Source organism: Grammomys surdaster, unplaced genomic scaffold (assembly GCF_004785775.1).
Source record: "Grammomys surdaster isolate TR1022 unplaced genomic scaffold, NIH_TR_1.0 219, whole genome shotgun sequence".
Taxonomy (NCBI): Eukaryota; Metazoa; Chordata; class Mammalia; order Rodentia; family Muridae; genus Grammomys; species Grammomys surdaster.
The window spans coordinates 2,487,705-2,502,872 of NW_021604664.1; the positions used below are offsets into that span (position 1 = coordinate 2,487,705).

Here is a 15,168-nt window from a genome sequence, read left to right on the forward strand (position 1 = left end):
GCAACAATGCAAGCATAGGATTATACTATAACTAATTGGTAAGTTTAATTTATAATGATCTAGGACTAGGAATGGCTGGGCAAACTATGGTGTGTCCATATATTGAATACTATCCCACAGTGATATGGAACCATCTGCTCACAGATGCAATATTGTGCGTTGTTCTGAAGACTTCCTGCTTAGTGAACTTACTCAGTCCTGAGAGGTCACAGCCAGTAGGCTTTATCTGTAATATGCCATAGAGACATACAGAGAGGTTGAGGAAAGATCTCTGGTTCCCAGATGCTATGAGATAAGGAGTAGGTGACCCTGAGAGAGGCAGGAGGGAGACTTGGTGGGAGTAGTGTTAACCCCAGGATTGAAGGTTAGTTCGACTTGTGGAATAACTCTATGTGATCCACCTCTGAACGGAGCCAACCCACCTGTTGGTTAGACAGAGACGGTGCTAATCTCTGTGGTGTCAGCCCTGTGGGTTTCAGTGGCTCGCATGATGTTTGTGAGGTGCTGCTATCAAAGCTGACCTGGAGCCGTTTCATTGGAAAGACTGTAGCAGGAAAGAAGGCAGACTCAAACCCCACATTCTCAAGTTCCATGTCATGGAACCTAAAACATTGCATCCTAGATGTTAGAAGAAAACCAAGCAAATTTTCAGTTGATTATAAAGGAAAAGTTGAATATTTACAGAATTGAAATATGTTTACAGCCTCTAGCAAAGCTGGCCAAGGATAACAAAGTTACGAATAGGGACATCAGAAATTAAAAATGAAGGGATAATCCTGGCTTTAGCATGGTACCACACACTTGTAGAATGAGACAATATTATGATCAATTATAAAATTAAATTTACAACCTATATGAGAGTCACAGATTCTTTAGATGAACCACAGTTCATATGGAAGAGATCAATGTTTCAGTGGCCCTGTAGATGTTAGAGTATAGCCAGACATATGGCTCCTGCCTATAATGCCAGGGCACAGGAGTCTGGAGCTTCACCATGAGTTTAAGACCAGCCTGAGCCACATGGCAAGACCCTGTGAACACAAAACACTTATATTGAAAATCTTCACACTAATTAATTTCTATTGTAAACTCAACCCGAAAAAAGGGTAATCCTAAGGTTTCATAGTTCAAAAGTAATTGTCTAAATTGAAAAGATTTGTTTTTTAATGAGTCCAGAATAAACCTAATACAAACCCTGACAAGGACATTGGTGGTACTAAAAAGCTGCTGGGCTATTTTCACTGTGAATGTAGACACAAAACCTTCTATAATATCTGAGCAAACCAAAGTCGCAGTATGTGGAGGAAGGAGACACTGTAGGGGCCTGGAGCACTGACTTAGTGGCTAACAGCCTGTACTGCTGCTCCCGAGGGCCTGAGTTCAATTCCCAGTTCCCATGTTTGCCAACTTACAACCACAGGTAACTCTAGCTCCTAAGAATCTGACCCTCCCTCTGGGTTCTGAGGACCCATACATAGGTACATACCTTCACACAGATACACATGTAACTAAACATAAAATAAATCTTTCTTTAAAAAAGAAAACAGCCGGGCAGTGGTGGCGCATGCCTTTAATCCCAGCACTTGGGAGGCAGAGGCAGGTGGATTTCTGAGTTTGAGACCAGCCTGGTCTACAGAGTGAGTTCCAGGACAGCCAGGGCTGCACAGAGAAATCCTGTCTCAAAAAACCAAAAAAAGAAAAAAAAGAAAAAAGAAAACATTGTAAGCAGTCGTGTTTTGTATCTGCAATACAAGGTTAGTTTGATGCTACTAAAAGATATCAACCTCCTCATCCCGCTGCTAGCTGATTGAACAGAGTAACTGTGGGAACCTCTCCACAAATGTTGGGCTTTTTGACCACAATTACTATTCACACACTGTGCCGGTTTATTTTATATTTTAAAAGTACAATTGCAGAACACAATACAACTCATAACTATGATACGCCTGAACACGTGACAGCTGTGGAGGAGGATTGTGCTGTGTGTCTGCAAGTGGCTGACATGACGACTCCACGCGGCTTCTGGTCATAGCATCACCAACGATCCTTCACAGCAATGGGAAACTCTCCCATGGACAAACTCTAGCTGCTCTGTAGACAACGATTCAATTCAGGAAACACACAGCCTAGAGGAGTCGGGAAGGAACTAAGATCACGGGGTCCTGAGGACCCCAGCAGCAGACTGCTGCCGGACATGGGGAGACTGAGCCGGTCCTCGGGCCACAGGCTCCCAGGCTGTGCTGGTGTGTGCCGCATCCTTCGGCTTCATCAGTCTTGTAGCCCAGACCTATTTGCCTGACTCCTGAGTATGCAAGAATCCTCCGTGAGGTCAGGACGGGGGGGAGGGGGTTGCTCTGTATGGATAGAACTTGTGGCTACAGAAAGCTCCTCTTAGCTGGTCCTTGGGCAGTTGTATTTCTCCACTGCAGGTGCAGTAAGTGGAGGGGTGGCAGCAGATGGCTGGGACCAGAAGCAAGTGGCACTGCCCAGTGTTAGAGCACTCATGGCTACTGAGACCCTTGGCTCTACAGTGATGTGAGACAGCTCTGTGTAGGCCCAGAAAGGCAGGACTCCCAATCTGTTGACAACGGTTCTAGATCTGGGTGCCCGAGAGCCCTGGCCTTTACATCCTGGCCACTCTCAGAACTCTTCTCGCACCGGTGTCTGTAGTCTCTCTTTTCTGGCTTTTATAGCTTTCTGTCCTTCAACCTAAGCTCTTGATGAATTTCTCTCCTTCTGCAGACTATCCCAGCTCTGCCTTGGCCATCCACCGGGACCTTCTAGTTCCTTCTTGTTGGTATGACTACTGCCATGGCTGCAACCTGATTTGTTTTGCTTTGGCTCCTGCTGTCATCACCAATGTCTTGAGTGTGGCTGTTGTCTCCCCTGTGGCTCCAGCTCCTGCTCTCCCTGCCTCTCCATTGCTTCTCCTCTGCTGTGGCTCTTCAGCCATTGTCTGACAACTGTCAAAGCAGCTGGCCACTCCTTTCTAGACCAGCTCACTGTACTCTTAGTGATAGGTAATGAAAGCAGGCAGGAATGAGCCGACAAAGTTGTCTTCTTTTATTTATTTGTGTGTGTGTATGTGTGTGTGTGTGTGTGTGTGTGCATTTGTCTGTGAGTGTGTATGTCTGTGAGTGTGTGTGTCTGTGAGTATGTTTCTGTGAGTGTGTCTCTGTGTGTGTCTCTGTGTGTGTGTCTCTTTGTGTGTGTCTCTGTGTGTATAACTGTGTGTGTTTCTGTGTATGAAGTGTGTCTGAGTGTCTGTGTTTGTGTCTCTCTGTGTGTATTCCTGTGTGTATCTCTGTGTGTGTGTCTCTGCGTGTCTCTCTGTATGTGTGTGTGTCCGTATGTGTCTCTGTGAGAGTGTCTCTGTGTGTCTCTGTATATGTATTTGTCTGTGTGTGTCTCTGTGTGTTTCTGTATGTGTGTGTCTCTGTTAGTATGTCTGTGTGTATGTCTCTCCGTGTGTCTTTGCATGTGTATGTCTCTCTTTGTGTGTGTCTGTGTGTGTCTATGTGTGTGTATGTGTGTCTATGTGTGTGTATGTGTGTCTCTCTCTCTCTGTCTCTCTCTCTCTGTCTCTCTCTCTCTCTGTCTCTCTTTCTCTCTGTCTCTCTCTGTCTCTCTCTCTCTGTCTCTCTCTCTCTGTCTCTCTCTCTCTCTCTCTCTCTGTGTGTGTGTGTGTGTGTGTGTGTGTGTGTAGGCCAGAGGACAGCCTTGAGTGTCAGTTCTTAGGTGCCCTCCATCTTTTGTTTGAGACAGTCTCTCACTGACCTGGAACTTTGCTAAGTAGGCTAGATTAGCTGATCCGTGATCTCCAGGATCCACCTGTCTCCTCTCATCTGACTAGTGTCCAGATTACAGGGGTTATAGGTGCTTCTCACTTGTCCCTGTGCCTTGCTCTTACATGGGTTTTGGGAATGGACCTCAGTTCATCAGACCTATGAGGCAAGTACTTTCCCAAATGAGACATCTCTCGTATCTCTTCTTGCCTTTCTCATTTTTATTACATTGTTATTTATTGTGCGAGGGGTTGTGTGTGTACTTTGGCTCACCAGTGGAGGTCAGAGGACAACTTCCACCAGTCAGTTCTTGCCTACCATGTGCCTCCCATGGATCAAACTCTAGTTGTCAGGTTTGATGCTAAATGCATTTACCCAATGAGTCATCCTGCCAACACCTGAAGAAGTCTTTTATTGAACCTACTGTTGAAACATAAGCCAGGAGGCACAGCAGGGCAGCATAGTAAGGGACCTTTTAGCTCACAAAGGGAACTCAACAATCCATTTAGAAACGGGGTGTTTGTACCCATCGTAGCAAACATGCACACTCATTAAGGGCTATATTTGTCTTAGGCAGGGAACTATCTCTCTGTACCAGGCATGACTCTCCCCCTGCTAGGCCACCAAGAAAGCTGCTCTTCCTCTGGCTGAGGTGGATGTATTTGGAAGAAACGTCTGTCATCAACTGTTTCAAACAGGCCTAGCTAGGGCCTCACCTCCTGGAACCAGAGTTGTGCTTCAGTAACAAGTAGCTGCAATTGTTGAGTAGCTTCCTCAAGATATCTGTGGTCGGCATAAGGGAAGTCTGTCTGGCTGCTTGATTGACAGTCCTTTATTCAAGACAGGCAGGATACCAGGAAGAGTCTAACAGCTGTCAGTTAGGGAGGCAAATCACTGCCTCCCAACATTTTCACAGAAAAATTAACATCAGAAGTAGTGCTTATATTAGTAATTTTCCATTAACATTAATAGTGATACAAACAATATTTAGCAGTGCTTGACACTGGTCAAGAATCCTCTAATATGTCTCAGTATCTCTGATGCCATACCTAATTCATCTTAGAAGACCTGAGCCTGCAGTTGGCTAAGCCTCAGAGTGACCATGGAGCTATGTTGATCCATGCAAAAGACAGGCCTATGGTGGCCTATGGTGGAGGACACTTAGTCCACTATGTACAGTGTGGGGTTCACAGAACTAGTAAGGCTCTGAAGTCCCCACCTACACTGGCTTTTTCTTCATGGGTCAGTAGCAGACCATGAAGGCCACCATCCATGACAGGAATCTCTCCATGCCCTTAGCCCCACATGGCTCTGAATCTCCTTCCTGTTCTGGAAGCTGCAGTTCTGTTTCCTTTATGAACTTTAGGATGGGGCAGGTGGGGAATAAAAGTATCTATACCTTTCTAGTGTTCTGTGCAAGGGACATTAAGACATTGCCTGTCCATCTGTGACCCGCTGGGTCTTAACTGAAGCTTCCCTCACTTTGACCCCACTGAGCAATGAGCAGAAGTGCGCCTCGGTCCCTTCAGATGTCCTTGAGTATTTGGTTCATGACAACAGGGCAGCCATGGAGAGCTTCCAGGGATCCAGACAAACACCTGTACTCTCAAGTTTCAGCAGTAGGCAGGGTACCTGTCTGTCACCAGGAGAAGGTCAACACAGAAGGATTTCCAGAGACTTCCACTCAGAAGTCTGGGACCCGCCTCTTGATCCCTGGCCTGACAGGTGTTGGCCTTGTGCCTTCCTACCTGAAGGGGTAGGGGTTGCTCAACTGAGCTTCCTATAGGATAATGACTAGGTCAAGCTACCACTTTTTACTCTGAACCCCAAGGGCAATGAGAGCATGTGGAACACAGCCCTGTGACCAGGGACACAGACACCATTGGGAAGATGCTGCATCCCATGCTGGTTTGCTGGGTCAGTCTGGGGTCCCAGGGCAGATGACCAAGCTAGGAGTCTCTATTGCCCAAGTTAAGAGAACATGACTGCTCTCTCTCTCAGGGACGTGGAGAACTTCAGTGCAAAGGCCATGCAGTGAGTGCCACCCAAAGCAGGCTGACTGATCCTCTCACTCATTGTGCTGGAGGCACAGACACAGACACGGACAGAGGAACAGTCTGAGGCATGGGAGTTGCATGGATAAAAGGGTCAGGAGCAGGTGATGGCAGCTGAGGGTGCCCTTCTGAGTGAATGGTGACTATGGTCTGGTCCCCTATGTTCTACCAACCTGCGAGGGCAAATAGAAACCATGGAGAACTGTCGAGAGATGCCCAAAGGTGCTAAAGGGCTGACTGCCAGTCTCATAAGACAATGTGGCCCAAAGATACGTGACTGTGAGCTCTCTTGGACATTGAGGACTTGATTAACAATATCAACTGAGATTGTCAAGAACTAGGCTGGCCTAAATCCTCAGATGAGAGTTCTTGTCACAGGCAGTCAGAGGGGCCTTCAGGGCTGAGGAGAGGCGAGGTAAAGACAGGCAGAACTTGGGAAAGGAAACCACAGGAAGAGAGTCATGGGGGCTGCCAATCATCCAGGGGCCTCCCCAGAGTCTTGGGAAGGAGTATGGCTCTGGCCTGTCTAGTCTTCACACCCAGCTTCTGGCCTCCACGACTGAAGGGAGCAGATGTGAAGTGCTGAAGACCTGGGTGGAGGTGGTTTGTTACAGCAGCTTCAGGCAACTCCTGCCAGTGCTCTGAGGAGGAGAAAGCCAGGAAGGGAAGGCATAAAGAGTGTTTCTAGAAGAACAGTTCAGTGACTAGGCTGAGCCCAGAGTTGAAAAGCTGTGTCCTGCAGGACACTCTTGACAAAGTTCCCAACAGAACAGCAAGTGCTGGGCTCAAAGGGCTGAGCTTGTACATATATGGTGGAGTGGTCTAAGATCCTGCTCTCTCCCCATTCTGACTCCCTCCTCAGTGATGGGTGGTTCTTGCAGTTCTTCAGACTCCAACAATAGACCAGACTGTGTGGATCACCTGCCTTTCCTCTGAGTTCCCAATTCTCCCTCAGCTTCTTTGGACTCTGAACAATAGCTGTCTCTGATCAATGGCCTTGATTTCTTGAAGCCCTAACAAGCTGTTATACAAAACACTGACATTCCCCTGCCAGCTGGCTGTGGACATAACTCAGAAGGACCTGGTCCTCTCTGCCAAGTTCCCCAAGGACCCTGCGTGGGTCTGTATAAAGGACAGTCAAGTGAGGGGCCAGTAGAGCCTCTCCTGCCCCTATTACCTGCTGGTTGGCTGTGAATACAGACCTAGAGATGAAGGCTCTGCTCTTGGCCGTTAACTTCTGTTTGGTTGCTGCTCTGCAGGCCCAGAACTCCTCATCCCTTGCTTTCAATGATGAGAATGTGAGTCAGGGCTGGGGCACAGGGCAGTCTCAGATTTTACTGGTGCAGGAAGATGAGGGTTCTGGATTCAAGGGGCATCCAAATCTGATCTGTGTCATAAGTCGTAACTAAAGAGAGTAGACTAATTTGGAGTTAAAGGATCTCCATGCATATTCAGGCCTCCCTGTGCTCAGGGGTGCAGTCTGAGAGTGTGTGTTACAAGAAGGCCCTGGTACCCTCAGAGTAAGCAGGTCCCAATCATGTGAGCTTTCTAGGTTTTGGTGGTGGGATAGAATGGACAGACATGAACGGTAACTGGAGGGCACATATTCCACAGGGAGGGTGCTCAGGCATCAGCCAAAGAGAAAATTTATCTTTTTAGTTTTCTGGGAAGTGGTTCATGAAGGCCTTGGTGTTGGAAGACGAGGTCCTAATAAACAAGGTCTCTCCCATATTTACCTTGGTCCTGAACAACGGGGACATGGAGTTTTCTATTACATATATGTGAGTGTCTGTGGCTCCCATGGTTAACTGGTCTCTTACCTGGCCCATTGCTTCTCAATAAGTCCCCTGACTTGGAAAAAACTCCAGAAGTGGGTTGAAGAGGGAGGATCCCAGTCAGCATGAGGGCTGGGTTTAAGAGGGCCACTGCAGAGGACCGCAGTCAGCATGAGGGCTGGGTTTAAGAGGGCTACTGCAAAACTGTTTCTGATTCCAGGATCTATGGCCAGTGTCTTGAAGTGACCACCATCTTGGAGAAAGCAGATGTGCCTGGCCAGTATACTGCCTGTGAGTATTAGCCCAGGAATGGGTGGCTAGCAGCCCATGGAAGGGAGAGCCTCCTGCCAAGCCCCACCCCTAAGAGGGATTACAGATGAGTCCTGGGAACCCTAGAGCTTGGCTCTCAGGCCATAGTAGTCCTTAGAATCTATGACTAGAGGCTGAGGTGAAGGTCGGAAGAGGGACCCAGGTGGTTGTAAGCTAACCTTGCTCTTTCTGGGGTCTCCACAGTTGAGGGTAAGATCAACCTGCAGGTGCAGCTCTCTTCTGTGAAAGGCCACTACATGCTTTACTGTGATGGAGAGATGGAGGGGATGAGCTTCATGATGACACAGCTCATAGGTAAGTTTCTACACCCCGAGCTCAGCACACCCATGCCTAACCCATCGTTCCTCTAGGCCCCCATACGAGAGGAGCAGCTTTCCTCTCATGGGCAGGTGATGGCAGGGCATGGTGCTGCTGGCTGGCCAGATCTACCTTGGAGAGCTTCCACTGTAGTGACTGCCAAGCCTGGCAGGTACCATCCAGGACAGAGAAAGACATGCCTCTTGACCACAGACGCTGTTGGTGATGCTTTGCGGAACCTCATGGTGTCATGCAGGGTTTATAACACAAGGACAGTGGTGCCTTGACCGAAGTCTTCTCAGCCCAGGGGCCTTTTAGGTCAGGGACAAGATGTTTCAGGCTTCCACTGGAAGGTTTTTGGTTTTCAGGGTCCATTGGTGGCTCAGATGCCATCCAAGCTCAGTGATAACCCTCCATACCACCTCTTCTCGTGCTCTTGGCTATTCCATGAGGAAACACCTGGTGCTGGGCTTCTGTCTTTGTGGCACTGGCTCCTTGAAAACATGTGGTCACCTCCCTCTGCTTATCTGTCCATCTTTCATAGGGAGGGACCCCCAGGAAAATTTGGAGGCCTTGGAGGAATTTAAGAAGTTCACACAGCTAAAGGGACTTGTACCAGAGAACCTGGTCATACCCGAGCAGATGGGTGAGAACACATGCAGCCCATGTTCCCCTCTTTGTCCCTTATAACTCTGTCACTCTCATGCCCCCTGCCCCCAACATGGACAGTGTGGTCCCTGCTCCAGGTCTTAGTCATGGAAAGATAGAAGCTGTAGACTCTTGTCCAGGGTTCATTCTTATCTCTGGGTTTTCTGCTTCTTACAGAAAAATGTGAAACAGAGAGTTACTAGGGTAAGTGACCCTTTTAACAAAGAAAAACCTTGGTATTCAACTGGGTCTCAGGGTCCACCTGGAAGCCTCAGTTGCAGCCAGAAACTTTCCAGGTTTTGTGTCCCAGGGCCCCATGTTCCCTGAACTTCATTTCTGGTCCATTAAGGGTTCCTTGCCTTCCTCATTCCATCAGTGGGATATGCTGGGATATGCTGGGATATGCTGGGATATGCTGGGATACGCTGAGATACACTGGGATACACTGGGATACATTGCCCAGTTGCCACCCATCCAGCAAGTCCCCTGTCCTTCTTAGCCTCCTTTGGGGCTTCTGGGGACTTCCTACCTGCTGGTGTACACATGCCATCTCTTTGTCCATGAGCCTACTCTGGATGACATGAGGGCACTTTGATCATGGAGTAGAAAGTATTGGGTCCTGGGTGAGGAAGGCCAGGGATAGGTGGAGTCATGATACCCATATACTTTATGCCTTCACTTGTCAGTCACACCCTTGCCTGGTCACCACTGCATGGCCAGAGCTTTTCTGAGGGAACTCAGCAGAAAGGAATTCCTTGCTCAGTATTGGCTAGCTCTGCTTCTCTGCAAGCCTGTGATGCTGCCGCCAACCATCTATCATTCCCACCCCACACCATAACCAGTCAGTCATTGTATCCTGCTTGCCTCACGAACTTTCCTTTTTTAGAGAGCATGGTGAACCAAAGTTCCAAAGCAGCCCACAGCCGTGAGCACAGCGCCATCAATCTCTGTCCTGTGGGAGGTGGAGAGGGCCCTGCTGGGCCCTCTGATTCCCCTTCTCTCCTTCCCCCTCCTCCTCCCCAGCTTCTCAATAAAAAGTTTCAGCAGTTCCAGATGACTCTACCTGTGCATGTGGACCCTTGATGGCCTTATCTGTCCCACCTTGTGATCTACTGAGAGGAGGATGGGTGAGAGGTGTTTAGGAGAGATGGAGCCCCCAGCTTTGCTTGGGGTAGACATGGAAGCTGGAGACTGTGCCAGGCCCTGAGATCCTTCTGTAGGTGTGTTACCTCAAAGCCCAGGTTTTAAGCCATAAGTGAGATGAGGAGGAAGCCCATGACAATGACAGGGTGGGACTCCAAGCCACAGGTGAGCACCAACGTAGCCCATGTACAGGTGGGGACCACCTGAGGACTACGGTAGGAATGAGACCAGGACACAGGCCTGGGGTTAGGTTCTCAGGCCCAGCACAACAGACAGTAGGACACTGAGAATTTGTTTCCATGGGTAGAGGACACTGTTGAGATCTTTATGTCTGCAAGCTTGAGAAACATAAGGGCTGTGGAGAAGGACTCAGCTCCAGGAGCACCCTTGCTAAAACATTCTGATGCCATTCAATGCTATTGCTCAGGTCATTCCGAGACTTTGTTCTGAGTGGCAGGAGGGGTCAGCTAGGGCCCAAATCTTCTCTCTCTGTCTCTCTCTGTCTCTCTCTCTGTCTCTCTCTCTGTCTCTCTCTCTGTCTCTCTCTCTCTCTCTCTCTCTCTCTCTCTCTCTCTCTCTCCACCATGGGGAGGGGGATGTGAACCCAGCCATTTTCTTTTTTTTAATGTTTTTTTTTATTGGATAGTTTATTTACATTTCAGATGTTATCTTCTTTCCCTATTCCCCCTTCCCCCGGAACTCCCTATCCCATTCCCCCTCCTACTGCTTCTATGAGGATGTGCCTTGACCCACCCACACACTCCTACTTCCCCACCCTTGAATTCACCCACACTGGAGCATCCCGCCTTCACAGGACCAAGGATGTTCTCTCCCAACAATACCCAACAAGGCCATCCTCCATATCCTCCAGCAGATACAGCTGGAGCCATGGGGCCCTCCATGCAAGTTCCCAGGCTGGCGGTTTAGACTCTGGGAGCTCTGGTTAGTTGGTATTGTCTCTCTCCCCATGGGGCCACAGCTCCTTCAGCTCTTCAGTCTTCTCTCTAACTCTTCCATTGGGAACCCCATGATCAGTTCACTGGTTAGCTGTGAGCATCTGCCTCTGAATATGTCAGGTTCTGGCAGACCTCTAAGGAGACAGCTATATCAGGCTCCTGTCAGTGTGCACTTCCTGACATCCACATCAGTGTCTACCTTTGGTGACTGCATGTAGGATGGATACCCAGGTGGAACAGTCTCCAGACAACCCCTCCTTCAGTTTCTGTCCCACACTTTGTCTCCATATTTACTCCCATGAGTATTTTGTTACTCCTTCTAAGAAGAACTGAAGCACCCACACTTTGGTCTTCCTTCTCTCCTGCCCAAACCTCACCAGTCCCAGGTACATTGTCACTGCTGGGGATTACCAGTATCCCAAGGCTGCTGGACAGCACAGCGGGCCTCTAATACAGACTTCTGGGGTTCACACAGTTTTGTGGCTTCCCTGAGGAGGATGTATTCAGTGTCCTCCATTGGCAGGGAGTCCCCATTGCAGTGCTGGACAATCAACTTGTTTTGAAAACACCAGCTTTATGGTAATTTCCAGAAAACTGATATACAAATGGCCTGTGTACACACACTCATGTGATCACTCATGGGGCCACAGCTCCTTCAGCTCTTCAGTCTTCTCTCTAACTCTTCCATTGGGAACCCCATGATCAGTTCACTGGTTAGCTGTGAGCATCTGCCTCTGAATATGTCAGGTTCTGGCAGAACCTGATGCATCATACTGATGCATAGGTGTAGTCACACATGTACACAACACTCACATGACCACATATGTGGATAGATACGGAGTGTTGCCCTGCACCAAGGAAAGGGTCTAAAAAGGGCCTGCGTGCGATGCTGGAGTTGGCATCCTCTAGGAGGATGGCCTGGTACAGGGGCTCTCTTTCTCATGAGAACAGGGCCTGGGCATGGCATGGGCAGGAGCAGAGCAGCTCTTAGTCCCTGATCCTGAAGCAGCACTTCCCACACTGATGGCGTTCTTCCTCTGACAAGAGTTCTACAGACTATCTCTGTCTAATCATGAGGTCCAATGAAAACTGAGGTCAGACCTCTCATGCCGATGGCTAGAGTTTCTGTGTGAGGTTTCTGGGTGAGGGAGGGTGGGATGCTGCCCCAAGGCCTTCTTTGTGAGTTAAACGGACCCAGAAGGCCAGGGAGCAGAGCAGCCATAAAGAGCATGTGTGGGCTTCTGCTGGCTGCAGGGCTGCAACCTACTCTAAGGAAGGTCAGTGGGACATGAGCAAGAACAGACCACCTCAGAAGAGGTGAGACTCTGACAGTGGACTGTGCTGAGGTCAGACCCTGGTGATCAGAGCCATGTGTGGAGGTCAGCCATGATCCTCTCATGTTTTACAGACTTCTGCCTTGTAGAGAAGGAGGTCCACGTGGTGCCCAGGCCGTCACTCCCCAAGGGACAGTGTGGTACCACCCAGTGTGTGGGCTGCTTAGTAAGATAGATTTCTATTAGGATTGATTAGGGTCCCCAAGCCCACATTCATAGTAACATTATAGCAAGTTATATCATCTTTCTAAAACTCTCAGAGGTCAAAGCAATTATTTGGAAGGAACTTCACTGTTTAGAGTTATAAAGAGTAATAAGTGAAACACCAGATGTCATTAGAGAAAATACCAGAGTGACCACATAGTCATATAATCTCCATCCTGTGTTGCTCGGTCATTTGATGGATGGATGGATGGATGGATGGATGGATGGATGGATGGATGGATGAGTGGATGGATGGATGGATGAGTGGATGGATGGATGGATGGATGGATGGATGGATGGATGGATAGATGGGTGGATGGATGGATGGGTGGATGAATGGGTGGATGGGTGGATGGATAGATGGGTGGGTGGATGGATGGATGGATGGATAGATGGATGGATAGATGGATGGATAGATGGATGGATGGATAGATGGGTGGATGGATGGATGGATAGATGGATGGATAGATGGGTGGGTGGATGGATGGATGGATGGGTGGATGGATGGATGGATAGATGAGTGGATGGATAGATGGATGGATGGATGGATGGATGGATAGATGGATGGATAGATGGGTGGATGGATGGGTGGATGGATATGTGGATGGATAGATGGGTGGATGGATGGGTGGGTAGATGGATGTGTGGATGGATGGATGGATGGATGGATGGAAGGATGGATGGGTGGGTAGGTGGATGGATGGCTGGGAGAGGTGGTAAATGAGAGAGTGATCAGTGGGTGGAAGCTAGTGGTGAATGAGGGTGGAAGGGGAATGGATGTAAGGGACATAAGTGGGTGACTAGTTAGGTGTTGAGTGAATGAATAGATGGATGAGCAGGTGTCCAGGTGATAAGACAAGCACACAGTTATACACAGCTATAGGTCAGGCCATCACTGTGAGCTTTGTGTGCTTTTCCCAATGCTGATCAGGTCTCAGAACCTTCTTGGATTTTTCTCTCATTAATTGGCTCCTTAGTATGATAGGGCCATATTCACTGTTGTAAAAACAACAGCAACAAAATGATTTCATGGACGTCTCTCCCCAGTGCTGGCCTCTACTGATCAGGGAGAGAGCGGCAAGGCTGGGGGGTTGTGCTGCATCTGTCTTTGGGTTTACAACCATATCCTTCTGAATCTTATTCTTCCCATGGACTCCTCCTCACATCTTAGTCATAATCTCTTCTCATAATCCACCACAGCTCCCACTCTGTCTTCCAGTCCATGGTCATCTTGCTTGGGTATTGGCCATTTTTTTCTCACCTTCTTTTCCCCTTCCTTCTCTGCCCACTTCTTTCTTCTCTGGGTTTCTTTCTTCCTTTCTCCTCTATGGAGTACTAATTGCAGTTGTCTTTTCCTTCAAAGGCTTTTCTAGGCTCATTGGCCTAGAACCACTTCTTTCCTCAGGAAATGCAGCATGAATACTTACCTCCCCTCCAGCTTTGTGATCAGCTACAAAGGAAACCAATACTTACAAATATGCTCTCTGTGGGTGCCCTTGCTCCTTACCTCAACCCTACCCTGCCAATTTCCCTGACTGGGAAGGGCTCAGGTATTCCTCTGGGCCCCTTTTCAGAGGGAGGCACAGCCCCTTGAGGCAGATTCTATGTCTCAAAGCTTCATGTTCATCTAGCAGACTCAACCAACAGATGGTAGTGATAACAGAGGCAAGAGAGGGGTCTCCACTTTGCACCTGAAGCTGAGGTGCAGGCAGGCACCGGGCAAGCATGGAGGGCCTTACCACATTATACCTTATAAGATCAGCCCTGTAACCTGAGGAACGGTAGCCTAAGGTTCTCAAGTGAGTCAGACATGGAATCTGGGATACTAGATATGAACTTGGGTGTCCCCCACCACCCCGTCCACCTGGCTCGCCTTCAGCCACCTGGGCTTTAAAGTAGCCTTTTGCAAGATGGGTGACCTCCTCCTGTTCCCATCACTTTCTGGCAGAGCATTGTGCTGAGACTCTAGCTTTCCCCTTCTGCCCACATGCCAGGCTCCCCCAGGATAGACAAATTCAAATGTCACTCCCTGAATAACTTCATAGCACATAGGTTCCATAGAAGGCACACTGAGATTTTTCTATGTGTGTGGGAGGACTGTTCTTCTCTTTAATACAGTAAATGAATATATAAAACATTCAGGAGGATTTAAAACCCTGATTTTACTTGAGGACAAAGTGAACCCCAGACTCCTCTTGGACACTGGGGGAGCACCACATGTACCTCCTTCCTGCTCCCCGGTGGCTAATGAGGATCTTCTCTTCTGTTATTGCGTGCTCTGCCTTTCTTCTGTCACATTTCACTCAGTCCTGTTAGATTTTCTTTGGTTGGTCTTCATGTAGACACAAGAACATCACCAGTTTCCTTCCAACTTTCTGTTTTCTTTAAAATTTTAAAGATACTTTTGCATAGGTGGCTCATTCAATAGATTAAAAAAAGTAAAAACACTAGAGGAGAAGTCTACCTTTATACATATTCACACAGTTACAGGAGTAAAGGCTTCTGGCTCTTTCCAGTATCCATTGTATCAGTACTGTGTGTGTAGACAAGACCTGGCACTAAGCCTGGGCCTTGGTTACTGTAGTCTCTGATTCTCTCTCTCTCTCTCTCTCTCTCTCTCTCTCTCTCTCTCTCTCTCTCTC

The 15,168-nt window shown here is 48.4% G+C and overlaps 1 protein-coding gene across 1 annotated transcript; it reads left to right on the plus strand.

Annotated features, from left to right (window-relative positions):
* The first annotated feature begins 7,047 nt into the window (after positions 1–7,047).
* On the plus strand, positions 7,048–9,092 carry LOC114625509 (vomeronasal secretory protein 1-like). The gene is made up of 6 exons (XM_028772784.1): positions 7,048–7,137; positions 7,499–7,620; positions 7,835–7,905; positions 8,128–8,238; positions 8,786–8,887; positions 9,067–9,092. Exons 1-6 carry the CDS (start codon positions 7,048–7,050, stop codon positions 9,090–9,092), a joined length of 522 nt encoding a protein of 173 aa, XP_028628617.1.
* Positions 9,093–15,168: the final 6,076 nt, after the last annotated feature.

Coding starts and splice junctions, on each gene's coding strand:
- LOC114625509 (XM_028772784.1), top strand. CDS start 7,048: ATGAAGGCTCTGCTCTTGGCCGTTAACTTCTGTTTGGTTGCTGCTCTG. Junction 7,621..7,834: donor GAGTTTTCTATTACATATAT/GTGAGTGTCTGT, acceptor TTCTGATTCCAG/GATCTATGGCCAGTGTCTTG. Junction 8,888..9,066: donor GGTCATACCCGAGCAGATGG/GTGAGAACACAT, acceptor TGCTTCTTACAG/AAAAATGTGAAACAGAGAGT.